General features: G+C 38.2%; 2 protein-coding genes across 2 annotated transcripts; one reads left to right on the forward strand and one right to left on the reverse strand.

Moving 5' to 3' along the window:
- Window positions 1–110: 110 nt before the first annotated feature.
- On the reverse strand, window positions 111–16764 carry FIRRM (FIGNL1 interacting regulator of recombination and mitosis). The gene is made up of 22 exons (XM_080348990.1): window positions 16684–16764; window positions 15350–15454; window positions 14655–14795; window positions 13483–13645; window positions 13039–13123; window positions 12337–12475; window positions 11750–11830; window positions 10731–10795; window positions 8977–9125; window positions 8375–8483; window positions 7709–7895; window positions 6613–6695; window positions 6178–6229; window positions 5749–5842; window positions 4902–5083; window positions 4109–4231; window positions 3129–3224; window positions 2601–2714; window positions 2114–2218; window positions 1741–1821; window positions 854–967; window positions 111–417 (listed from the first exon to the last, which is right to left on the reverse strand). Exons 1-22 carry the CDS (start codon window positions 16747–16749, stop codon window positions 232–234), a joined length of 2520 nt encoding a protein of 839 aa, XP_080205116.1. The 5' UTR covers window positions 16750–16764; the 3' UTR covers window positions 111–231.
- Window positions 16765–18725: 1961 nt separating this feature from the next.
- Window positions 18726–19765, forward strand: METTL18 (methyltransferase 18, RPL3 N3(tau)-histidine; the record flags this gene model as incomplete). Its single annotated transcript, XM_080348663.1, is given in 6 exon segments — window positions 18726–19080; window positions 19083–19117; window positions 19121–19186; window positions 19190–19279; window positions 19283–19408; window positions 19412–19765. Coding segments are annotated over 6 exon segments (1026 nt in total).
- Window positions 19766–26265: the final 6500 nt, after the last annotated feature.

Below are 26265 nucleotides of genomic sequence, written 5' to 3' on the forward strand. Positions count from 1 at the left end.
CTGCTCTGATGCACAATAGCATCTATTAAAATAAGTCAGTCCTTCCAGCCAGTTACTATGAAAGAGAGCTCACACCAGAGTTCATTTTGGCACATGAACCACGACCCAGCAGTACAGTAGCGCATCGCCCTGTGGCAGTTTTTTCTTCTCCAGCAATCCTGGTACAAAGGCATCTCTTCCTTCAGAAGAGGGAGCTGAGCTCTTTATTGTCTCTAAAACCCATGGAGTGCCTTACCGTACACTGTCTCTGAGGGTGGCTAGAGCTGTATGTAGAGCATCCAGCTTCACTGCAAGCCAAGCAGGGGGTGACCCTTTCTGGAGTAGCAGCTTCACGGCCTCCACTGCCCCCTCCATCGTGCCCACTGCTGATTTATACTGCTCCTCAGAGGGTGGGTGACATGCTCGTTTTGCCAGAGGCTGCGGATTTAAATAAACGTGATACATCATTTATAATGCTCTACGTAAATGATCAGTCTTCATCCAAATGCAAGAAAACCCTTTGGTGGAGAAGAGCCATGAAAAGACCACCTTGCCTTGTGAGAGTTGTTCCAGCTGGCAGGCAGTACAGAGCATTCAGGTGTCAGGTTGTGGAGTTTCCTACTCTGGCGACTTTCAAAACCCGCCTAGACACATTTCTGTGTAGCCTCACCTAAGTGTTCCTGCTCCGGCAGGGGGACTGGACTAGATTATCTTTTCAGGTCCCTTCCAATCCCAAATATTCTGTGATATTAAGGGTCAGGAGTCCATGTGACCTTTTGGAGGGCAGCAAAACCATCCTGAACCTCTTTAGATCCTTCCCAGAACTGACACAAATGGACAGTACAGCCCAGATAATTTGAAGATGAGCACGCACCTCTCCTGTTGACTCCCGTTCTCCAGCCATTTTCGTAAACTGTGCACTGCAGGTAATCCTTTCTTGTTTCATGCGTTCTGCTCGTGCTTCTATTGTCTCTTCTACTTGCCTTGTCTAGGGAGAAAGCCATAGGAGAGGTAACTAAAAAAAGGCAGCATTAGCAACCTCCACAGGCTCAATTTATGTGCCAGAACAAGGGGGGAAGGAGGGAGAAATCTTAACATGCAGTTCAAATTCAATATAATTTCTCACATGCTCTTCTGAGCAGGAGATTGAAGTAATCTACAACTTTGGTGTAGCATCACTGGCAGCTATCAGTTCTGTTGCTAATTATCTATTTCTCAAAACCTGCTAATTCAGATAGCCCTGCATTAGTTTACAGCATGATAATCACCCCCCTCTTTCCCCTTGTCTATGTTCTGCCTGACTAGTCATCGGCTCTTAAGAGATTTTTTTTCTATCCTGCAAAACGAAGAGATGTTTCATACACATTAATTTAGCTTTCAGAAAGTGATCCAAGAAAAAGAGGAGGAAATCACACAAATGGAATGATGAAATCCTTGTCTTCTTAATAGATAACTTATCTGCTTACAACAATAACTGGAATTTTTTTGTTGTTGTTCAAGGAGGGAAAAGCAAAGCATTTAAATCAAAGCTGGGAAATACTGGAACAGCAGCATGCATAGGAATGGCAGTTGGTAATTCTGCTGATTAAAGCAAGTTAAAAAGTTCAACCAGATCACAGTTAGAAGAAAAAATTATTTTAAACTTACTTATTTAATTGCCATGCAGATGATGCAGGTGTAGACATGGGCCGTGTACAACTAAGTATGGATGTGTACAACATCAACTAAGAAAGCAGTAAAATAGTTCAACAACATACATACCCTAGCCAGGAAACTAACAACTTTGTTCTTAGTTTCTTCAGAATTAAGGCACTGAGGAACAACATCCTCGTGGCTTGTTTCCTGTCAAAAATGTTGAGTAAAAGTTTAGTACATTAATATTAACAAAGGAATAGACAAAGCAGAAAATGTTTCTATGACAATCCAATCCTTGTTGCAACCAATCCTTAACCTTCCTTGACTTCCAGCTCTTGAAATCACTTACAGCTGCATTAGCCCTCATTACTTTTGATGTGCAATAGCATCTGTAATACTAAGATCCAAATTGGTCAGTGAAGAGCAGCAAACATTTAAGACAGAAGAATTTCTGTACAATAAAAGTTAACAAAACCATCCAGGATTCTGCAAAGCTCACCTCTGCAAAATGTGTGAATGCCTCCAAGGCATGCTGATGAATCAGCCAGGTCTGGTCAGCCAGCAGAGAAGCAAACAAAGATGACAACTGGGATACAACTTGCCTCTGAAAGAGGAACAAAGATCTGTCAGTTCCAGAGAGTTAGTTGTGCATATCCTACCATCATGATTTATTGTTAAAGAATAGCTCTAAGGTCAAGGGACAGGTTTGTGAAATGTGAAAGTGCTACAGCCCTGTCTGGTGAAAAAGCACTGTAAGGGAGGTGACATGTTCTAATCTTTCTTCTTGGAGTTAAAACGTCAGTCTTTTCTAACTGGTGAGAAGCAACATGCAAGTGAATTAACCAAACGTCTTACATGCACTCAGCATGTCTCGATGAAAAACATAACTGCATGGCACTCAACTTGATCCTTTATATTTAAATAAATATCATCTATTTTCATCAGAAGACTGAAGATTATCTAAACAAGGCCACAATTACATTTACCTGTGCTTCTTGTGGTATAAACACCTTTCCCATAGCAGACAGAAAATCCACCATCGCTAGACGAACGTGATCTGGGGGGTCCAACTGGAAGAGGGCAGACTGCAGTGCAAATACCTGTGGAAAGGAAGCCCCAGAGAAGCTCCATCAAACAGATTGCTGGTGAAAACTCTTCTGGCTCATCTTTGAATCCGAGGACATTGGTCTTGGAAAACTGGACTAAAAACAAAAGGAGGTGTGCTACACCTTGAATAAAACTGGCAGTGTGAAAGAAATAAGCATGCTCTATAACATATCTGTATATCTTAATTATCTTACAGAATAATGGGATTCTCAAAAGCAACGTTAACCAAAGTGCCATACACTTGGTTTAAAGACCAGGAAAGTAATCAAAGATGAAACAAAATTAGGAACCTCCATATGTTAAGAGAAGGCCAGACCATGAAATGACTCAATTGAGATATCAGTAAATCACAAAGAACTTGGTCTTCATTGAGTAAATTCTTCCTAAGAAGGGTTGGTTTGTTTTACCTGAGTAATCAGTTGAGCATCTAATGCTTGGATGAAAAATTCCAAAAGGTGAAGTAATAAACACAGGGTCTGCTGGAGACATGGCTCATCTGAGACCTTCAACAGATCACAAGATATGAAAAACATTGCATTTTAGCTTATGGAATAACTACTTAAGAAAAAATTCAAAGTTAGTGTTCCAAAATTCTTAGCCTATCTTCACACACATAACACGTCATAATCAGCAGAAGAAAATACTAAAGTAGTCATATCAATATTTCTAGGTAGCCATATTTTACAAGACCCTTTGATTTTTATTATTTCTTATCCTTCATCTCTTTCCTCCACTGTCTAATGTAGGTAGCTAAAGATTATCTGAACTATTTCTTTTCACTTCTCAGTTGCCAAATGTCTTCACAGAACGGCTGAGGTTGGAAGAGACCTCTGATGGGGCACAGAGTTGGCTCTTCCTCACCCTCAGACTTCCTTTTTAAACCTGGAGTATGAACCACAACAGTCCTTTTTAATTCACTGCAACTGCAGACATGAACAGGTACACAGTTGCAAGGGAATCTCCTTACCCCCCTGTTCTCTAGCACAGGAGGAAGGTTTCTAGCTTGATGAGTTTTCATGAGCTCAGCTATGTACTGATTAAATCACCATGGGTTTTGTTCACATTCTAATGAACATTCAAAATAGGCCAAATTTGTACCTAGTATGAATCAGAATGAGGTATTTCAGACTTCTTGCTAAGCAATTCTGAATCTGACACTGAGTAACCGAGTAGCAAGGTACCAGATATGTATCATTCAGGAAAAGTCAAACTCTGCTTCCCAGAGCCTAATACATAAACCAGCTGACAGCAGATGGTCAGCACAGTTACACTGTTTGCAGAAATGGTCCAATCCAAGTAAAATGACTTTGTAGCAAATACATGATGAAACAGCACCAGCCTCTCCAAGACATCATGTCTTCACCACTGGAGCAGCAAATTCTCTTACCTGCTTAGCCCGGAGAAAAGTCCAGAACTGACCAAGTACTCCCAAGATAGATGCCTGAAGTTCTGCCTCCAGAGTGTCACCAGCAAAATTGCAGGCAGCCAGCAGGACAGAAAGGGCAGTATTCTAGTAGCAAAAAAATGGATCAGTAAGACCAAAGAAACCTACATGTAGAATGAACCAAAACCCCAGCCTTATAACATCTGAAATGATACAAGATGGCAAGAAGCCCAATGTGCTGCATCAGCTGTACCACACAGCTAATCCACTAGGCTGCTGGCCAATGGAGCTTCCAAAACAAGAAAAACATCTGTTACTTCTGCGAGTTTCACATGGTGCTGGAGTCACCAGCTGCGCTGGCAGGAGGAAGCTGGCAGCAGGTTCTACATGTGGAAGTCTCTGGTTTCTCACAGTCCTTCACCAAGGAGACCAGTGAGCATCTTTCAGATTTGATGCTGCGTAAAAACAGCCAGGACGTCAAAACTTAATTGTATGACATAGTAGAAATTCTAAAGAAAAATACTTCTGCTCACCCAGAGAGCAAACAGCAACTAGAATAGCTAATAAGACACATAACCTCCACTATCATCACCCTCAGAAGAGAGGCTCCTATGGTGCTGTGTACTAAAAGAAAATATTAAAATGAGAATTCTTGCTCATGCATTTGCCAGTTAGGCATGGAAAAAAAGCTGTGCAAAATGCAGAAAAATAGAACTAAGGTAACAGCAACAGAATCTTTATAGTTTGGAAATCCAGAATATATGCATTTTTATAAAGAGAACCAAGTCTCCTTTACCACAGGTCGGAGCTCTCCCAAAGTGCACCTGCTGTTCAGCCATCGCCTGCACTGCGCAAGCCCTGCCACGCAGAGCTGACAGGCCACTCGTTTCCTAAGATCAGGATTCAGGGCCTTGAGGGATATATGCTGCCACACAGCCAGGTTCTCCTCCTCTTCTGGAAAAAACTTCTGAGCAAATTCTACCTGCAAACAAAGGTTAATAGGAAATAAACAGACCAGAATATAATTTGATAATCTGTCAGAAAGCTGAGAAACCAAATTGCACTAGTAGTTTGCTTTAGAATTATTACATGAGAAAATAGTGTAAAACCTTCTGTTTAAATAAAATCCAACTTTTTATATAAAAACCTTCCAGAATGGCCACCTCCCTTGTCACAGAAGGACATTAGAATGATTAATCAACTTACTGTTTCAGCTGCTTGAAGCAGCAGCCCTAGTAAGCAGAAGAGTGAGCTTCAGTGTCTCTGAAGTGCACAGAGGCACTGACAGGAAAGGACAGCACTCTCTATATCTGATGGCATGAGAACACTCATGAGCACCAGTCACAGATGCAATGACAGGACACAGAGTTGCAGCAAATCTGGGAGATGTGCCCTTTTCATCCTTAGTCAAAAAAAGGACGTCATTGCTGCCCAAGAAGACCATTCTTAGAAAGGTGTAGGTGCCTTTCTTGTTTTAAATAACTCATCTGCACAAATTAGAATCCACCATGGCAAAGTAATATTGAGTACAGCAAGGGAGAACTCAACATCTTGTCATTTCTGAAGAGCTGAAAGCGGATATTTTGAGACAGGCCACTGATTCAAATCTCTTCTATTAAAGATGGAAGATGCTGGTGTCATACTTGCCTGATGATCTGGAGCCATCAAGAACAGCATACGCCTCAGCAGAACACCCAAGGCAGAGACCTCATAACAGTCACTGGGCCAAGACTTTATCTGAATTAGGATAAAACAGTAATGCATCTAATTAAAGGAAAAAAATTCACCACTCAGAAAGTAAATTCTATACAGAACATTCAGAGTTGCTATGTGGGATCACAGCAGTAACACTCTAAATAAAACTATGCAGGACATGTTGGAAATGCTAGGCATATTGCTTTATGTTTTCACAGTACTACACTTGCTAATTATTAACCCAATTTGAGGAATTAAAACAATCTTCATTTGGATTTGGAAAAAAATGAAATTCTTATCTTTAGTCATTTAGTAAGTCTGCTGATAGAACTAGGATTAAAGTGGTGCTGAACTGCAAACATCACTATGGTTCTTACCAAGTGGGCGATCACAACAACGTGGTGAGCGCACAGTTCAGCTGTTCCATATCTGGAATGTGAGAGACAGAACCTCGTGAGTCTATACTGCCTGCTGTTTTACAGACTAAATATTATAACACTTGTCTGAGAGATGACCATTACCTCTAACATACTTAAATTTTATATGCACATACTTTTTATTTGAGAGAACCATTGCAAAAAAAATATTATTAAATAATAGAAAAGGTACATTCCCCTTAATTGCATGAATGTAAAAATGACTGAGCCATTTCTGCTCCTAATTTTCAAAAATATGCTCTATATCTGAAAACAATCCATTTCTGGGACAATTTTGTCTTAAAAAAAAAAAATCTCTCTCAAGGAATTATGTACAAGAACAGAACTAACAGGATCTGTGGAAATCCTGCCTGACCTGTAATAAAAACATCTTACCGGGCAAGGAAGCACCACGCATCCATTGCTAGCAGAGATGTAATCATACTAGAACCCAGCACAGCATCCAGCAGAGCATACTCCTGAGGAAAAAACATATATGTAAATTGCAGACCTACTATTACTTTTACTTCACTGATTAGCATCAAACCTAGTAAGATTTTCAGCTTATCCAATTTAAAATGTTTTCAGAGCTCATATTCATAATCAATATTCAGTTACCCCATTAAGCAAGCAGCTATGCCTTCAGTTTTGCATCCTTTGAATGTATATGTATGTTCATTTCAATGGGCTGAAGATCCTTCACTTTTCAAAACATTTCATAATGTGCATCCCTCCTTTGCAAGGGAACTTTTATGATTTAAAAAAACAAAAAAAAGAGCAAAAACAAAAACAACAAACAAACAGAAAACAAAAAAACACAATGTATTGCCAATTTTCTTGCCATCTTTCTTGGTAGCTTTACTGGCACCTTACTGAAAACCAAATAAAAACCTTTTCCTCTTTTAGGAATGTAAATTTTATCTGAAAGAGGTATGTAGCATTCAGGAAAAAACTCCTAAATTAGGGCTATAATTCTTTTGACAGCTCTTGACCTTCTATGTGCAGTAAAAACTGAAAAGCTTTTAAAACAGAATACTCCTCTAAAATAGCAAAATTTGCTTATTACCATTTTATGGTATGTTCTTAGCTGGAATCATAACAATACAATATACTCTGAATATTCAATGCCACTTTATTACTTCACAGAATAGACTAAAAAAAACAGGTAAGTTTAATACAAATTGAATACTGTCTAAAAGAAAGCACTGAACTTCTATAAAAACTTGACCTCCCCTCCTCTCAAAGAGGACAAAAATTTCCAACATCAGAGGTTCTCAAAGACTTGTATGAAGCTTTTTCTCCTTTCCCACAAGCAACATTGGCCATCTAACTGCGCTCCTGTCATGTAACTATATCACAGCTGCTTTCTACAGAACCACTTCATTACCTAAACATCTCTTCAGAGCTGGATCATTAGAAATAACCTCATTGTTTTAAATAGTACCTATGCATCACAAAAGCTGAAGAGGTGATGAGCAAAAAACTATCTTACCAGCTGAGGAAAGTGTGATGGGAGTGTGGAAGCAATGAAGGAGCACAGGTGGACACAGACATAATGATAGAGGGTGATGAGAACTGCTGGCTGTCCTGTACTGATCACCTCTGGCAAACAAACTGGGAGAGAAAGCTCACCAAAACATTGCTGGAAGCTCAAGAAGAGAGCTGAAAACAAAGACCTGCTGCAAGGGTAAGAGAAAAAGAAAAAAAAAAGAAGAAAAAAAGAAAGTTGGGTCACAGAGAACGCAAATCCCAAATCCTGCAAGCAACATCTGTACTAGAGAATCTTTGTCTTTTACATTCCTGACTACCTTCCTCTTTTACAAATTCAGGTGATTATTAGAGGGTTCAGGCATAAAAATGCAATATTTTAACTTTGTGAAGTATCAACAAATTATGTGCATATCTCTCTTCTTATCCTGGAAGTACTCTAAATACCGTTCCTTTCCTGAAAAACATGGACATTTCTGGCTCTGTATCTTTCTCTCCTGAAGCACTGAACATCACACCCTGTTTTTCTCAGCATAAGGATGTAAATCCACAAGAGTCTGACAAAATTTACTATTCAGTTGCAAGGGAAGCTCCAGCAGCTGAGTCCCTCTGTTTGCCCATATAGACTCTTTGCTGTGGTGAAGAACTTCAACAAAAACCTTTTTAGTACCTTTTTCCTGTGTTCCAGAGAGTCTGCACTTCTTCAGGCTGAGAGGACAGCTTGTCCATTATGGAAATCAGGATGAGACACTGGGACAGCTGCTGCTCAGGAGGGAGACCTATAGAAGGTGTATTTTTTTTTTTAATGTGATGCTAATGGCCCTGGTAAATAATGTGTGTAAAATGGCTTTTAAGCAAGTGACACAACAAAAATCTTTTTCCAGTTTGAAGGCATTCTGCTTTTCACAGAAAATACTTAATTTAGGCAACAATAGCTGCCTTCCCCCACCAACAGAACAGCAGGAAAGTTTAATCTTATTTTGAAAGTTTGTGACAAATGTGGATTGAAATTATTCAAAACAGTACAGATTAATATTGAATCTACTGTGAGTAATTTGGAAAGGATGCCTTCAACGGGAACACGAACTATCTGTTATAAAATTCATCTGAGTTAGCATGCAACTGGCTGTATCATAGTGCTTACAAAAGAATTAGAGACAAGCAAACCAACACAGAATATTGCTTGTGGTCCAGAAAGTCAAAGTATCAACCCTGATCCCTTACAGATGCTTACATAGTACTATAGCAGTGGTAACTACATTTTAAACTCACCTAACTTGTCATTTAACACTTGCTCCATAAAAGGGTGAAAGCGGAGAAGCTGGTTGATGAGAGGGTCCAGTGCCACAAGAAAAACCCGGGATATTTCATCTCTATGAACTTCCAGGATCTCTGGAGCATAGAGACTGGGAGGAAATTTGCTAGGGAGGGACCAAAAAAAAAAGTTTAATAGTCTCAGCAAACTCACTATTTCCTTGTTACTGTGAAATAAAAACCAGAAAAGCCTCCCCATTTTAGAATATCTATTATAGCCTGAGAGTTACAGCTCTGCATTCAACCTTTAAACCAAGCATCACAATCCAATGTTTTACCAAGCGCTGAAAGAAAACATTACAAGTTCACAGAAAAAGCATATAAAATACATAACATATATAAGAAGAAATATACTGAATCACAAAAAATGTCAAGCAATGAAAAGCCAAGAAAATACCTTTATACACAATTCGACAGTCCTAAGTGTGACTGCGCTACATTAACAGGTGACGCTAATAAAAAAGTACAATTTCTTTGAAGAGAAAAAAAACCCTGCGCAATAAAAGAAAAAAAAAGAGTGATAGGAGAATAAAGCAAAAGAAATTACGAAATGAAAACCTTCTACTCTTGCAGCTTATAAAGTGATTGTAAAAATGCTACCTTCCTACACAAAAATCCCGCTCCGTTTTGCTGAGTGCATTAAAGTTTACAATCTTCCACTTGAGAAATATCTACAAGGTAAGTAAATTTAGAAGAGGAAACTCATAAAAAAATAACCACCCGATCTTGCAGCGAAACACGCAGTGAACTCATGCGTGCATTTTGCCACAGAACCTGGTTTCAATTCCAAAAGGGCTCTGAAATGAGCCCTCTATTTCAGAGTCCACTTTCCTCTATTCTTACTCGTTACTGCAGCAAATAGAACAGAACTTTTGAAAGAAAAGTGATAAGCTGCTTGCAGATTGTTATGCTTTATGAGCATAACATTGAGAAAGCTTATGTTTTGTCCTTTTGTGAGACTTCACAAGATTATAAAAGCAACAGTAAAACTATGAAAAATTTCACAATAATCTGTTTCTAATCCTCCCTCCCTTCAGGACAAATGCTTCCATACTTTGTCTTAAAGTAGAAACAATCTGTCAAATGTTGCTGCTGATACCTGCATTTAGTCTTGGTTTTCCTTCACTAGATTTTAAGGCAGGGGAAAAAAACACAAAAAAAAAACAATAAAACACACAAAAAAGAGTGTGTGTCTGTTTAGTTACACATGAAATAGAAGGGAATTAGGATTACTGGGGTGTTATGGGACTAATATCACGCTACCATTTGTTCCCAAGTGTTTTAACTCTGCCCGACTGCTTCATTGCAAGCTGATCAAAGGGCAAATCCTACCTTCAGGAATTTTGATTTTAGGAACAAGAATTTTCAAATGAACTTGCATAAACAGAACCAGTGTCCAAGCCAAATAATCTGCATGTTATAAACATAATTTATTAAGAAATGTTTACATAAGTAATTGCAACAGTATTAGTGGTTTGTCAATACTGGGCAGTCACAGCACTGATCAAGAATGGGTTAAGGTAACAGGTACCATACAAAAATGCCCAATTTATTAAAAAAATATTTTAGATTTCCATGCATGAAAAAAAGAAAGCAACAGTTCTGGAACAAGAACTGTATTTTTACATGTCAAAATACTTACAACTTTAAGAATGCAATATGGAGATGTTACTAAGATACTATCAATAATCAATTATTTGTACTTCACTTACCTGTATATTTGAAGAAAGAGCTGATGTAACTGAGAACATGAATCAGAGAAGAAAGAAAGAAATTCCTGCAAAAGCCATTAATTTTGAATGGTTCTTTTAATGTAAAATATAAGATTAAATACACTTTCTTTCTGTTCTGCTACATTGGTGTGTAAAGCACTACAGTGCAAAAACAGTTTCAGTTCTAACAATCCACAGCACAATGCAAGAGCAAAACAAACAATAAACAAAGTATTCTTAAGATCAATTACACTATATAGTAGGTAAACAATTAAGTTGGTAAGTTTATTTTTTTAAATTGGTAAATACAGTTGTAATAGCCATAGAGAGCTGCAAAAAATCTGAAGCGCTCTCATGCATGCTGCTATAAGGTTGTTTTATCCTGCCACAACGCTACTTATTTCGAGACAAAAAAAAAAATCACCCCCTGCTTTTAACCCATGGGGCAGAACATATGCACAAAGCACTGTCACTGCTTTTCCTAAAGAGCAAAGTTTTTCACATACATTCTTAAAAGGGGTAGATTTACAGCACATCTTCTGAGAAAAATAAAGTGCAGCAAAGTAAAAGGGCCAGGGAAAGAGCAGGAGTTAGTGTCAGAGCCAACACCACCACATGGAAATTTCTTCTAATGCCGCATGGTTTTCAATTCTTGAAACAAGCAACAATTCTGAAAACTTGGCACCAGGTTTCATATGCTTAAGTCTTCCACATGAAGTTACTATTGCATTGACTCAAGACTGCCTGTAAGTACTAGACATCTCTCAGTAACTCCTCAGTGACATGGCCCCTGACAGCTTATTATTCTTGTTTTTCTGTTAAATCACAGCAGTAATCCTGCTTAGGCTTGTGAGTGTATTCAGGTGGATGTACTACCCACAGGTCATGCGTGAATGTTAATTATACCACCCATATGCTATTGTCATAAATTGTCAAAATATTATGCAGTACAAAATTATTGTTTTCAGACCAGAGGCTTAAATGTAGTAGTGACATAGAATCAAAGTATTAAAACCTACCTTGGTGTAGTGTACAAGGGAATTAGCAAAGAACCTGCACAGTTTGACTGTCTTCTGGAACAGCCTGAGGTCAGTGCCATCCTGTCCAAAAAAGCAGGTCTAAAACTTAATACACAGAATAATACAATACAAAAGAAAGTTAAAGTGCTAACAATGTTCAAAACTGATTTCAAACTTGATGCTCTACAGACTCTGCAGCTATGGGGAAAAAAAATTAGAAATCTTCAGTATGCCTCAACATTTTTATAGCAATATTCAGAATTGAAATATTATCTTTTGATTGACTTGGGGATATCATCAGTTTAGGAAGTAAAAAATATTCCCATAGAGTATAGTGGAAACTTATTTACAGCTCCCCACTAAAACATCCCCAATCTAAACAAAGTTATGGGCCTCATTTTCATGTGATTTCAAAAGAACAAGGTATTCTGCCTACATAAAGTAAAAACAACCAAACCAAACCAACAATAAAAACAAAAACAAACAAAACCCAAACAAACAAAAAAGCCCCAAACCACTCCAAGTAATATCACAAAAAGAATTTATCCTTCAAGTTCAATGGCAGCTCTGGGAGCATTTTAATTCACCTGTATCTCCGACACCTTCATTTGCTCAGCCAGTTGCAAACAGGAGTGAAAGGAAAGGAGAGTGTCCTTGCAGAGGCCACCAAGGATGTCACTATGTTTCAGACGACACTGCAGCAGAGAATGATGCTTCAGGCTTTGCCTAAAAGATAGTAATACAATCAGATATTTAACTGTCAGAAAGGATCATGCAATGCATTAGTACAAATCCAAATAACTAATTCTCCTATTTAGGTTTTTATACAACACTAACTGGTGCAACACCTGTGTATGCCGAAACCAGAAACTTAGAGGCAACAATGCTCTTCATAGCCCTGACTGAAACAGAGAGGAGAGGAAGGATGGAAGTGCAAGACAGCACAACTCAAGCCAAAAACACCTACAAAACTGCAGGTCAGGCTCCTGAGATTATTTATTCAGATAATGGTGTTGCAAATTTTCTTCTGCTCTGTAATATAAAAAGTCAAGCTTTTATTGCTCTTCACACACAATTCCTAACTACCTTCACTGACAGTACCTTTAATTCTACTTTACTAGCTAAATTTCTAAATTAATTTTCTAAAGTTACTTACTAGCTAAATAGCTAAATTGAGTTATCATTTCAATTTTGTTTGAAACTCTGAACATAAAGCTACTGAAACACTGGTTATTTAAAATTATAGTATGTTTACATTACAATAAAATCCAAGGAGTTCAATGACATACTTGATTATGAACTTCCACGTATTGGCATGAAGGGCATGGTCCATATTGGAAATGACAGAGCATATCTCCAGCACCGTGTGGATTACTAAGGAGGAAATAGTAACAGCAACAACTGAGTTAAATTCCTGACTTCACAGCTATGGTCCTCTCCTAGGTAAACAGCAGAAATCACAAAGACTAGAGAACACCACTGCATTGACACTGAATCAGGAAAATGGTTCAGTGCTGGCCCTTTCTTGCAAACCTACACGATGTGCCCACCCCACAGATAAAGTTTCAGGAAAAAAAACAGAAATATTTCAAGCTGCCAAGTGCTGCCTTCTGAAAGGCTTGTCAGTACAGCAGCAACTGTGCATGCTCAGAACCCAGTTTTAAAAATTCAGGTATGGTCTATAGAAAAAAAGGACTGACGAAGACTAAAAAAAGTGTTAGATCCATATACACCTGACACCATATCTGCGATGTTATCTTCAGTAGAAGCAGAGCCTATGGAAATCATATCAAGTAGTTCCATCAACTGCTTCTGAAGGGAGTAAGTTTCCTTGAACATGGCCTGTAGGAGGTCAGAAATCAAGTGCAGATGCCCGCAGTACACCGATTCACTGTCCTGTAGGAAATGGGGAAGAAAAGGTATTAAAAAAAGCCATTCAGGAATCACAGCCTGATTTTTCTCATGCTGAAAACACTGTGAGCTTTGTAATACATTTGACTACAAAAAAAGCACAAGGCATAGATGTACCTACTTTAACTCAATACACAGCCAGATCTGCAGCTTCTGCTACCAATCTGTTTGCTAAATATAAAACGCTATTCACCTGTGGCCTCATCAACTAACAGAGTCTGCCTGGCTCTAGCAACTTTCTTGGGCTTTGGATTAGGCCTTGATGCATGAACTTAAGATCATGTTTCTGAACAAAACACTAAAAGGTTAGCAAAGGAAGTAGCATTCCAAGTTTTTCTAATACTTTAAAATCAGAATCCTTAAATAAACATAGGGCACCTGAGAGTTCAAGCCCTGACATGAAGAACTGCTCTAAATGCTCCCATAAGAAAGAAAAATTGAAAAGTGAAATACAGGCTGACCAAAAGCTATTGTGTCCTTACAATAACCTGGTTTTATTTTCACTGCTGTAGGGGAAATTCGTGTTGCATAAGAAAATGAAGATTTGAAACTGGTATATGCCACTCATCGTAACCAACATAAAGATCCTAATTGCAACTTTCAATCCACTGTGGAACTCACAGAGAAAAAAGGTAAGTAGCACCATTTTGGTGACCATTTGTAGCTCTCAAAATACTGCAGCAATCAAAACTGTGCAGATGCCACAGAGAGCCTGCATTCATAAGGGAAATGTCCAGCTGACATTGATGCAAAATACGGAAACAGCACAATCTGTGCCTCTCACTACCAGGTCAGATTTGCGGGGCAGGCAGCTGAAAAATCATCTTCGTACTTGTGCACTAAGTACCTTCTGTAAGCTATTTAACAACTACATTTAAATTTAAAAAAAAAAATCAGACAACAATATTGTTTCAAAACAGGATCTTCTTACAAAGCAACTGTTTCTTTAAAGTCAACCAGTATAAGACTTTTTCTCCTTCTAACACAGACCTACCTTGCAGTGTGTAAATGTGTTCTTTATGACATAAAGAACTGAGGACGGAAGGGTGCGGATACTCTCCAGAGGCACACACTCCTGCAGCGTGCAGATGTATCGTACACAACCCGTCAGAGTTTCCAACAGTTGCACCATAGTCTTAAAGCAAGAATAGACAACAACAATCAATATTTTTCACTCTTGAAATAATTTCAAAAGCATCTTTTCTTAGCTGAATTGCATCTAGATTGCTATGACATTTAAAGTTCACTGCTATTTACATAAATAAGTAGGCTTTTTAAAGACAAATGAAGCTCCATCAAATAATACAGCAATTCCAGATCTCTTCCCTGATGGTGTATACTTTTGTTAGTTTTGTATTTCTTTTGACTACTGTTCTCAATTTACAAAAAATTTAAAATTAAGTGACTGTATAAACAGATGCCAGATTCATTCTTTAAATACAGAGAATCACATTCCATTTGCATTAGAGAATGAGATATTTTTAAATTTCTGATTAGCATCACACACTAAATGTAACCAAATCACTCACAAAATTTTAATTGAACTTCCACTCCAAAGGAAGATCAAATTACATTTTAACCAGCTGGTTAATAGCTGGCAAAAATATTCAAAAACACCTCTTAATTATTTAGGTAAAAATCAAAGAATAACGTAAACATTCTTTTGACAGTTTAGGTCATGGGACTTGCCTGTAGAAGATTCCTTACAGTACTGCATAACTCTGTATTCTGGCTGGTTAATCCTTTGGCCTCACTGGATAATTCATACATCAAGTTATCAAAAAACTGTAGAGTCTGTCAGAACAAAACAAAATCTAAGCATTTTATTTATAAATGTACACGTGCAAATAGTAACACATTCTATATCTGCTTGCCTCCTTGGCATAGAGTCATGAACCACCAAGATAACTCAGAGGAGAAAGTAACGCTTTCTAGCGTTTGAATCATGAAGCATGATCTACCAAGAAGCAAAAACCACCTTATGGTTTTTCCAAATTATAGACAGGAGCTCTATGAGGTGTTACTTTTCATAAAATCTGTTAGCCAAACAAACTTCCTAGCTAATTCACTTGAAATATGTCATTTTACCAAAGATGTTTTACTTAGTTAAAACCACACCATTTTAAAAGTATTTGCAATTTGTCTCAGAATTATTTTTTTTTTGTTGAGAATGATCATTAACATTTTTAATACATAAAGAAATAAGTCTATGACCTACAAACAACAACAATTTCTGCATTGGTCGAGGTCCCTGGATATTTTATGAGTGTTACTGCTGAGACTGCAAAGACAGCAAGTGGCTCCCAGGCACGTGCAGGATACCACATAAACTGGTAGCTACAGTAATCCTCGTTCAGTCTATGCAAGTTATGAGCCATTTTTTCTTGTAATCTCTAAATCTGGTAGAGTACATAAAATAAGAGAAATGGAAATCAAGTGTCCATTTTCAGTGGCTTATTAAAATATACAAGCTGAAGCCTGAAACTTAAATCGGTCATTTGGCACTGCTTTCTTTTAGTTAAAACACAAGCAGTGAAGAATTTTAATACAACTACAGCATAAAATTCTCCATCATTTAATCAAAAACCACCATATGGTCTGAAAGTTTATTCACTGTGCTATTCACAAATATCAGGGTGTTTATTCATGATACATGAGTGTTGGGTTCTTCAGTTTATTTGTCCTGAAAGGGTCCCTCACATAAAAATTCTTGGTCATTTTATAAAAAGCCAAATCTTCTCAAAAAGAAATAAAAACCAATTCTACTACTGAACATAGAAAGCCAAACATCATATATTTGATCTTCTCCCCATTGTAAAGAATGGAAACAATCACAGAAACAATCCAACATTGTTAAATTAACAAAATCGTTAAATTTTTAAAAGGTAAAATTTTAATTTCAAGTGTCATCCAAAGCAATAATTTTATCATATAACCTCAAAAAAAAAAAAAATCACTGCATTCTAAGCAGTTTTTAGGACTGAACTCACTGAAAATTCCACATTTAATTTAAGCTGTCATACCTTAGGTAATACTTTTGAGAAAAAAGTTTCTTCCAAATCTGCAATGCTGATATGGGGCAAAAACATTTCAGTCAGGATCCTCAAAACACCTGCAAAGCAAAACATTTGTAAAACATTAGAGAAAAACAAGATGTGATTATCAAAAAGATGCAGTGACCTACCAGGTGAAACAAGCAACTACATCAAGCAGAAACCGATCAGGTATTTGATTCTGAGAGAGGCAATATAACATTTGCCACATGTGCATTATCTGAAAAATCAAGTAACAGTAACAGCTCCAACATGCATAAACCCATCAGTAACAGTATCACACCTGCCTACACTTAGCTGAAGGCTGAGCACAATTATTTGCTTATGGAATTAGAATTTTCCAAACTGAAAATAATTGCACATTTAATGTGTTGGCTGGCACTAATTTGCAACTTAACGGTGAATGTTAGCAAGACTCCTCAATACTTACATATCAGCCTCATTTTCTTATCACTATCAGTTATTGCAAGAGTTGTGTAAGCAATGGCCAAAAAGACAATAAAATAGAAGACTAAAAGCACGCTTCTTTCAAGTATCTAAAAATCAGAAGTAGCAGGAAGGAAAAAGCAGCCTTACATGCAAAGCTTCTTTATGAGTTTTTATAGAGCTTATTCAGTATGCTGTTAGTGCAACATGCAAGATTCAGCAGAATTCCTGAACTCTGAAAGTCATTCGTTAGAGCATTAGTGTACAATTGATAACACCACTGCAATAGAACTGTCCATAGGAAGAAGAGGCACTTCTTGATCACTACTTACGAATATGCTCAGTCCAGTCTTCTGACTCTTGATACATAGAGTAAAAATGTTAAAGAAACTCAAACTCGTTCTGCCATAAAGGTTATCTTTAAAGCACCTGTAACAGTCACAGTGATTTCTCTCACGTTGCCCTGCACGGGCAGATACACCTGAGTACCCACACCATCAGCACTGATATTTCTGCAGTGCCTTGGGAGAGTAAGTCTTGAGGTTTTCTGGGAGACTAGGGGTGCTATCTACAGTGCTAAATGAACCACACGCTATTTTCTACTGTGAATCTTTTATTTCAGTGAAGGGCTATACTTGTTTTTAGTGAAAATACCTGGCAACCAGCTTTTCTGCCCTGTGTCAGCTCCCTAAAGACGCTGCATCACTTTCCCTCCCACAGATTTATTTGCTTGAACCGTGCAATGCTGAAGCCAGAATAACCCAGCACCTCCCAAACCATTTCGGGGTGGCTCCGCGCAGCCGAACTGCCCCCTCTCCGCCGCGGGAAGGATATGAGGAGCCGGGGCAGGACAGCGGGCAGCTCTCGACGGCAGAGATCCCAGTCCCAGCCTCCCAGCTCCTGCAGGAGCAGCTCAGGGTCTGTCTGGGACATGGCGCCAGCTTCGCTCACCTCAGAGACGGGCAACGGCGGGAAGATTTACCTCCGCTATCCCAGCAACCCCCGCGCGGGCGCGCATGCGCTTTACGAACCGGAAGGGACGATCGCTCCCGGGGAGCAGTACGGGCACGGGAGCAAACCGGGGCTGGGTCCTCGTCCCCTGGTCTGGCCTGCATGCTTCAGTGGGGGTGCAGAGGAGGGAAGCTGGGCCTTAACAGCCTCTCTGCGCCTTGGTTTTGCGTCACTTGAAACGTGAGTTTTACCGGAATAAGCAGCTTCCCTAATTTACCTGAGTGTACCTATGGTATGTGGGAGGTGTGGGCACTTGTAGCACTCCTTTCAGAAATTAAATGTTTAGAGGATTTTTTAAAATAAAAATCCAGATGCTACAATTAGATTGTTTGCGCTAATATTTGGCAGTTTAGTGATACATAAAACTGTTTATTTCCAGAAGTAATTTACCTGATTCACTGGCAAAACATCTAATATTCTAACCTGCAAAGCGCTCTTCCCCATAGCGATAACTACCTAAAAAGAGCCTCTAGAAAAAAAACAAAAACTTTGTATCAGTATTACTCTTGGATGAGTGTTTCTGGCTGTAGTAAATTAAGCTTTTTTAAAACAAACAAACCCTATTATTTCCACAAATGCATTTTCGATTTAATTTTGTTATTGCTGGAAATAAAAACAACGAACCTGAAACTCAGGATAAGATGGACTTAAAGTTGTGCTCACCAAAACACAAGCAGGAATCCACAAAAAAAAGCAAGAAGGCTGCTGAGACTGTAGCAGATTCCAGCGCAAGGCTGGATACTGATAAGCACCAAGATGAGACACCGAAGTTCTGGTTTAAAGCTGCCAAGGAGCAGAAGATTCCTCAAGATCTTGACAATGTATTGGAAAATAAAGTCATGAAAACAGCGTCAGACCTGTATTACACAAGTACAGCTGCAGTGGAAATGAGGTGGTTGGATGGTGCCAATGAAGAAGGCATCATCTCTAAAGTGTTTCTTCTCACTCTGATCTCATCCCTGGAGTCTAGGAGGGAGGACTGAAAATCTGGGAATGCACCTTTGATCCCATCAATTACTTCTCTGAGGCCAAAATATAGTTTACCAATAAGGCTGTATTGGATCTTGGCTGTGGGGCTGGACTGCTGGGAATAGTTGCCTTAAAGGGTAAAGCTGAAAAAGTCCATTTTTAGGACTACAACAGCACAGTGATTGATGAAATAACCTTGCCCAATGCAGTGGCTAACTGTATAAATGCACACGGTGGGGTCAACAGAAAAACTAGCAAACCTCCTTCAAAGAGGCCCAAAAAAGCAGAATGACTCTTACCTGCTGCACTCAACAAATGCAGGTTTTTTCTTGGGAAGTGGTCTGAAGTCAGCAAGCTCCTGTTAAGCAGCAAACCTGTTTCAAAGTATGATATAATCATCACATCTGAGACTATCTATAATCCCAACTACTACAGTGCTTTGCATGATACGCTGGCTCAGCTCTTGGATAAAAATGGCCGTGTATATTTGGCAGGCAAAGTACTTTATTTTGGGGTTGGTGGTGGCATCTACATCTTTGAGAAATTCATTGAAGAGAGAAATGTGTTTAGGAGCAGCATAGTTAAAATAATTGATAAAGGACTGCAGCAATGTATTATGGAAATGGCCTTTAAAGATTCCAGTTAAAATTCAACCACTGGTCCTTCAAAAAATTTCTTAAAGACAAAATGTTTTAGTTGTCATAGCTCTTTGCTTTTTCCCCCTGTTATAATTCTAGTTTGACAAATTAAGGATTCTCATTATTGAAATGTTTGACAAATTCTGATATTTGACTAGAAGTTAAGGACTCTCTGGTTTGGCATTAAAAAAAAAATGAGTTCTGCTTAAACTACCTTCTGTTTATGCCAAGTAATTGCCATTTATATGTATTTTAAAATGAAGCAAGTCACTCTCTCCTCTCCTACTCATTCTTGTGCAGGGCCAGAACTGTACAGCACAGGAGTGGCTGCTGAGCAGGGCCCGAATCAGATCATTTAGCATCCTAATAACCTGTGGAAAGTGGTTCCCAATTCAGATGTGGTTTAACTGCAGCACGAGATTTCAGAATCAGCTGTGTACCTGGGTGCTCTGCTGCTTCACCACCAGAGGGGGGTGTGACAGCATTTATCACTTCTGTGCTGTTCTGCTCGCAAGCTCACAAATCTTTGTAGTGGTTCCATCTGTAATGCACACCTCACTTCTATCCAAACCTTTGAAAAAGCATACCAGAGGATATTTACTAGTGTGGGCTGTAAATTTTCATATTCAGATTTTGATATATTACTCTAAGGTAATTTCAGCAAGTAATTGGGAATAGCAATTTCTGATTTAGAAGCTGAGTTGAAAGAAGATTGTACATAAGAGAAGTTCGCTAAAACAACGAACCAATAAACCTACAAATGCAATCTAAGAAACTGGAGGATGACAGAACTGAGCTTCACTGTGACACGTGGGAAAGGAGATAAACTGTACTTTTATAGAAGACTGCTGACTAGATTGCTGTACTTTTTTTTTTCCAGAAATTAATTGCCCATACACTGACCCATTTTCAAAACTTGCTGGGGGCTAGTACTGAACACTCACACCTCTTCAGTCTTTTCAGCAGTTTGGCAGGGCAGCAAGTGTTCAGAAAAGCCTGTGTACAAGTCACTCCTGTCTCTTAGGCTGAAGATAGTGACGTTGCTGAAGAAATTTATCTTAAACATGCAAGCAAACCCAAAGAACTACAAAACCTGGCTGCGTGAAAGACAACCAATGATAGGACAAGGGGTAATGGGTACAAACTGGAACACAAAAGGTTCCACTTAAATTTGAGAAGAAACTTCTCAGTGAGGGTGACAGAGCACTGGAACAGGCTGCCCAGGGGGGTTGTGGAGTCTCCTACTCTGGAGGCATTCAAGACCTGCCTGGACGCCTTCCTGTGTAACCTCATCTAGGTGATCCTGCTCCAGCAGGGGGATTGGACTACATGATCTTTCGAGGTCCCTTCCAATCTCTAACATTCTGTGATTCTGTGATATAGCTGCTGTGAAAATGTTTCAAAGTGGGTTGTGGGATGAACGAATTTACACAAAACTGTAGCAGTACTAAAGAAATACAAACTAGGATATTAAAGTATCTTTGCATATTTCTTCATCTGAACAGCATTTTCTGTTCAGATGGAGAAATTTGTATTTTCTGTTCAGAAACACTTGAATATATCTGAATTTAATTTCTTCATCTGTCAGTCTTACGTCACATAGAAACAGAGTACAGTATGGAATAACTGTACCTCTTTGTTTTTGTAAAATGATGTCATTTATATTGCAGAAATTCAGAATCTCAAAGGGCAAAACTATTTTTGAACTGTGATAATTTGAAAGAACAATCTTGAATTTTTATTAAGATATTGGAATGCTACAGTTGTTAATAACCTGAACAAGGCTTTAGTGAATCTCTTCAAAACAATTACGTTTAATGCAAGAGCCGGCAAATTTAAAATGCAGCACTACATGCCCATCTACACCATTTAAAAATATACACAATTTATCTTTTCATTAAGACTGTATGGATATTTTCTCCAAGTAATTTGTATGAACTGATTTCACAGGGCTATACCTCATACCCCAAAAGAACTGGAGAAAACTTAGATATATACAAGAAGTCAGTTTAACCTCTTTATAACTTAGAAGGATGATACACAGCAGAGTAACATTTTTCATGTGGGATCTAATTTTTAATTCAAGATCGTATTTGAAACCCAGAAAAATCTTCAATAGGCACTAATTTGACATGACATCCAGCTAATATAGCAGTTGGAGATTTAGCCATTTCTTGTACAGCTTAATACGTGCTCTGACAGAAACAGAACAAGCAATACCACTGTGGAAACAGCAAGTCTTCATTATAAATTAAACACATCAATACTGAAATGGCTATTGTATATTCAACCAAACTGAGGGTTGAAAACTAATATGTTTACAAAGTAGTGGGCAGAAAGGCTTCTACCAACAGCTTCTCCTGTTCCCTTTCTCCTTAGGCATGTTGTCCATACTATAAATCCAGGGAATGCATAGCTCACCTTTCTCAAACATTCACAAGTCTATTGTGTTATAAGTAAATAGAAAATATTTTTTTTTAAATCTACACACTGAATTCCCAGCATTCCCCTAACCTAGAACTAATTCGCTCCGTAGTTCACAAAGATTATTAATTCATTTCAGAATTTTAAGATACGTGAAGTAATTAGGTTAAAAAGTATGTTATTGACCATTTGAAAACTATTTGTCTTTTAGACGAACTCAGGACTCTATGCCATAATACCATTTTTATGCCATTACTGTACATCTTCATACTAGCAAGTGTTTTTTCTTGGGACTTTCCTTTTTTGTCCTCCTTTTTATCTTCTTATATATTCTTATCTTCCCAATTTTCTTTCATTTTCATCTAGTCTGAATTTCAATTATAATGATGTCAAAATGGTTTGGAAATTATGTAAATAAAGTAACACTGATGCAATAATGTTGGTCATAAAACAAAAAACTAACTTTCCCAAATCGCACTAACCTTCTACCTGCAACCCAGTCTTCAAGCTGAGCAACGATTCAGGCACTAACACTTAAAACACGTTTAAATTCACTCTTATTCAGGACAACACAACATTAGTGTTTAATTATACACTAGTAGTTAAAAACTTTCCTAAATTTAAATCATATTCTGCTTGATTTCAGCAATAACCTCATGTCTGTGAACTTCAGTGAGAAGACCACTGGTGACAGACCAGAGATCTCTGCTGGGTTATGGTACCATGATAACAAGGGGACATGGAGATGAGTCAAAAGCCTTGAAGCAGAAAATCAATCATATTTGAAAAGGTGTTAATGTTTTTGTCTTCAGAGTAGACAAGGACAGAGGTGATTTGACCATGTTAGTTAACCATGATTATGCCACATTTAAAACTGTGCTGACTCAAATATGTGTTTTGATGCCTTTGTTGCTATGGAAAAGCTCACAAATTATTGATAAATATAGTGAGAAACAAGAGCAAATTATTCCTTGCCCAATCTGTATCAGCCCTGTGTGCTGTAAGGAAGATTGCAAGTTGCACTTTGTGAAAACTATCACATCCCATATTGCAGCGTTTTTTCTGCAGACAGAAGGAATTTGGTGTGAATGTGTAAGATTGTGTCTCTGCAGACACTCTGCTGTACGCCCTCTTCTCAGAACCACAATCCTGCTCTATGCCCATAAATGAGAAACCAACATGTAGGATTATTTTGATTTACAGCTCTGTAGCAGGGAGAGGAATCCATTCTGTTACTCAGCCAACTATTGCACAACACCAGCAGGCAAAGTGTTCCTTTAAGAGCAAAACACATAATCCCACTGGTGTCAACATGTAAAACCGAAGAATGTTGCAGTAAAACCCCTCTTTGTTTTCTGGACTCTTGAATTATTGACATGCAATTAAATTTTTTCATTCTTCTAAATGCGTTTGGTGCTATCAATAATAGTAATGTAATGTGACTGATGAGATAGCACCTAAAATATTTTCCATTATGAAAAATGTTTTAAACACATGCCATAAACATCACTGCTAAATATTAAGGACTGAATATTATCTCATTCCTGTAAAGTACGGGTGTGGTGAATAGTTCACAATTTAACATATGTTCTCGTTTGGTTGCATATACAATGCAATTGAAACATGAGATATCCTTAAAGATGACCAAATTATTTGCTTAATGACGGATTTGTTGGGTTTATGTTTTGTTTTGGTGTTTGTTTGATTGTGGATTTTTGGTTTAGATTAAGTTGCAGGAGTAATGCAGCAGTGATTCAGCCTTGATGGAACTGTTTAAGGTGTGTACCTGACTGAGCAGACGCAAAAGAATATTAATTGAATTTTAATACCATCAGCTGACAGGGACTTGCTTAACTCTTTGTCACCTTATGTTTCTTTCCTATTATCTGTGTCAAAAGATAGTGCATCACTTTCACCTGTTGTGTTCAACAGGTTTAGCTACAAAAGTGTGCTGACCATTCATAAAAAAGTTTCTTCAACTTAAGTATCATTCCTCACTCAACCTGTTGTCATAATGAAGACTTTTCATGCACATGGAATAAGATCTGCCCAAACAATAGAATAGATCTTCATTTGGTCAATGCTCTGTGTACAATTTATTATAAACTATATTAATTTACTGTAAACTGTATTACTTAAGTCTAATCCTCATCACCAGAGGGCTCAAACTTTGCTGATAATGGAGTTTTGGCTAATGTGAAAACCTGTAAAAATGAAATAAAATAATACAGGGAGAGAATTTATGATTAAATTACATTTATCCCTCAAGTCTCCTGGACGGTTCTAGATTTACCATTACTTCCATCACTATATTATGTGAGGCAGATTTCCTTCTGTCATATACAACTGCACAGCTGCCACCCAAGTCCATAGTTTCAGTGTATTCCATGAAGATAAGGTGGTCTATGTCAGTATTGACTGCTTGTAAAGAAACCTCTTCCACCTCCAGCCAGCATGTTATTCAACAGCCGCATTAGAGCTGCACAGTGCTGATGAGAGGGAGGTAATGTGTTCCTCTGAAAACGGTATGAGGAAATGGCCAAAACTGCAAGCTGACTGAAAAAGGAATTGAGGCAGCATTCTGGGGAAAGGAAGGAGTAGGGAGGGGTGGAACAAGCAGTATATTCTTCCCCCGCCAAAAAAAAAGTATGTTCAAAGTAGATAACATATAAAAAAGATAAGTTCTATGAGTATACCCTAAACAAGGTAAAATTTACCTAATGCACCATTAAAGTTCATGGGCCAAATCCTCTTTCCTGGCCAAGATGTACTTGCATAGCAAAGGCCCTCAGAGTTGGTTACAGCTTTCTGATTCACTACCCAGCTCATCTCCAGCACCATAATGGGACTGGAGATGATTCATTAGCAGAGGGAGCCAAATTGCAGTTTCGCTACCCTACAATCCCTTTAAGAAACTGTTTAAATGGGCTGTAAAACTGGTTGCTGTAGTAGCTCTTAGTCCATTAAGAACTTCTTAGTCTGAAAGAAATTTCCTAGCTATGGACCTTGGGTGATTTTGTCTTACTTGGCACTGTACAAGGGACAGTGAATATGGCCTCAGGTTTTCCACTTATAGCCTTCTCCAGCTGTATGAATGCTTCAGTTTCTCCAAAATACACAGAGCTTATTTAGATGTACAACTGCACATCCATGTTTACAGCTTGCTAAATTGCAAATCTAACTCAAATTTCTTGTGTTTGTGGGAACTGTATCCCTGGATGCAACATGCCCTCTGAGCATGCATAATCTGAAACAGATGGCTCAACAGATGAGCTGCCAAACACAAGGCCAATTCAAATGCCATCCAAAAGTAAAACTTAAGTGGGATAAAAGTTTTCCTTGTCCCACTTTACATAAACAGGGCCTGTCTGCTTGGAAGATGCTCTTTTCTCATCTTCTGCCTTTCTACTTATTCTTTTCAAATATATCATGCTCTAGAAAACAAACTCAGTTTTACCAGCTACCGAGATTTTATAATACATTTTCCTTTTTTTTTTTTTTTTAATAAAACTGCAGCCTCTAAAGTTAAGAGCTTGCATGGGTTATTTGAGCTTAAATTTAAAAAAGCAAACAAGAAAGGAGCAAAATATAGGACCTCTCTGGCCTTCAAGATTGCCAAGAAAAGCTTAAGAATATGAACCCTGAAAGTTCAGAGACCAAAATTCCTTTTTAACTTAACGTTTTGGTTGGCAGAGCTTAAGCACAAATAAATAATTTTAAATGCCTGGAATATGAAATCTACTGATTTCCTATTTAAACAATCGGACATAGGAACAGCTACCAGAAAGTTCTCCTCAGCTTGTAATGCTTCCCAGTCTTTTCACAGGACCCCTGCCAACACACTTGGTTCCTGGCTTGCCTATGTGGAGACATTGTTCCTGCTGGCATTGCTAAGCCTTAGGCAATGCCTTCACTGTAAAGTAAACCTGATGTAAAGCTACCATATGTCTCCATTTTCCCAGATATGTCAGCCTTTTTCCATCTGAATTTTTTCCTGAGGACATACTATGTGTATATATGTATGTCTGTTAATTAGTCTCCCCAAACTCTGTATCTAGTTGTCTGTATTTCTTAACCTCAGGAA

Source organism: Nesoenas mayeri (assembly GCF_963082525.1).
Source record: "Nesoenas mayeri genome assembly, chromosome: 8".
In the NCBI taxonomy this organism is placed as follows: domain Eukaryota; kingdom Metazoa; phylum Chordata; class Aves; order Columbiformes; family Columbidae; genus Nesoenas; species Nesoenas mayeri.

Bases quoted from the DNA above. Each gene is read 5' to 3' on its own strand.
- FIRRM (XM_080348990.1), bottom strand. From the start codon at position 16,749: ATGTTTTTGCCCCATATCAGCATTGCAGATTTGGAAGAAACTTTTTTC. The intron at 13,646-14,654 runs GTAGGTCTGTGT...CATTTCCTACAG, and splicing joins ACACATTTACACACTGCAAG to GACAGTGAATCGGTGTACTG. The intron at 13,124-13,482 runs GTGTATATGGAT...TTTCCTCCTTAG, and splicing joins CATCGCAGATATGGTGTCAG to TAATCCACACGGTGCTGGAG.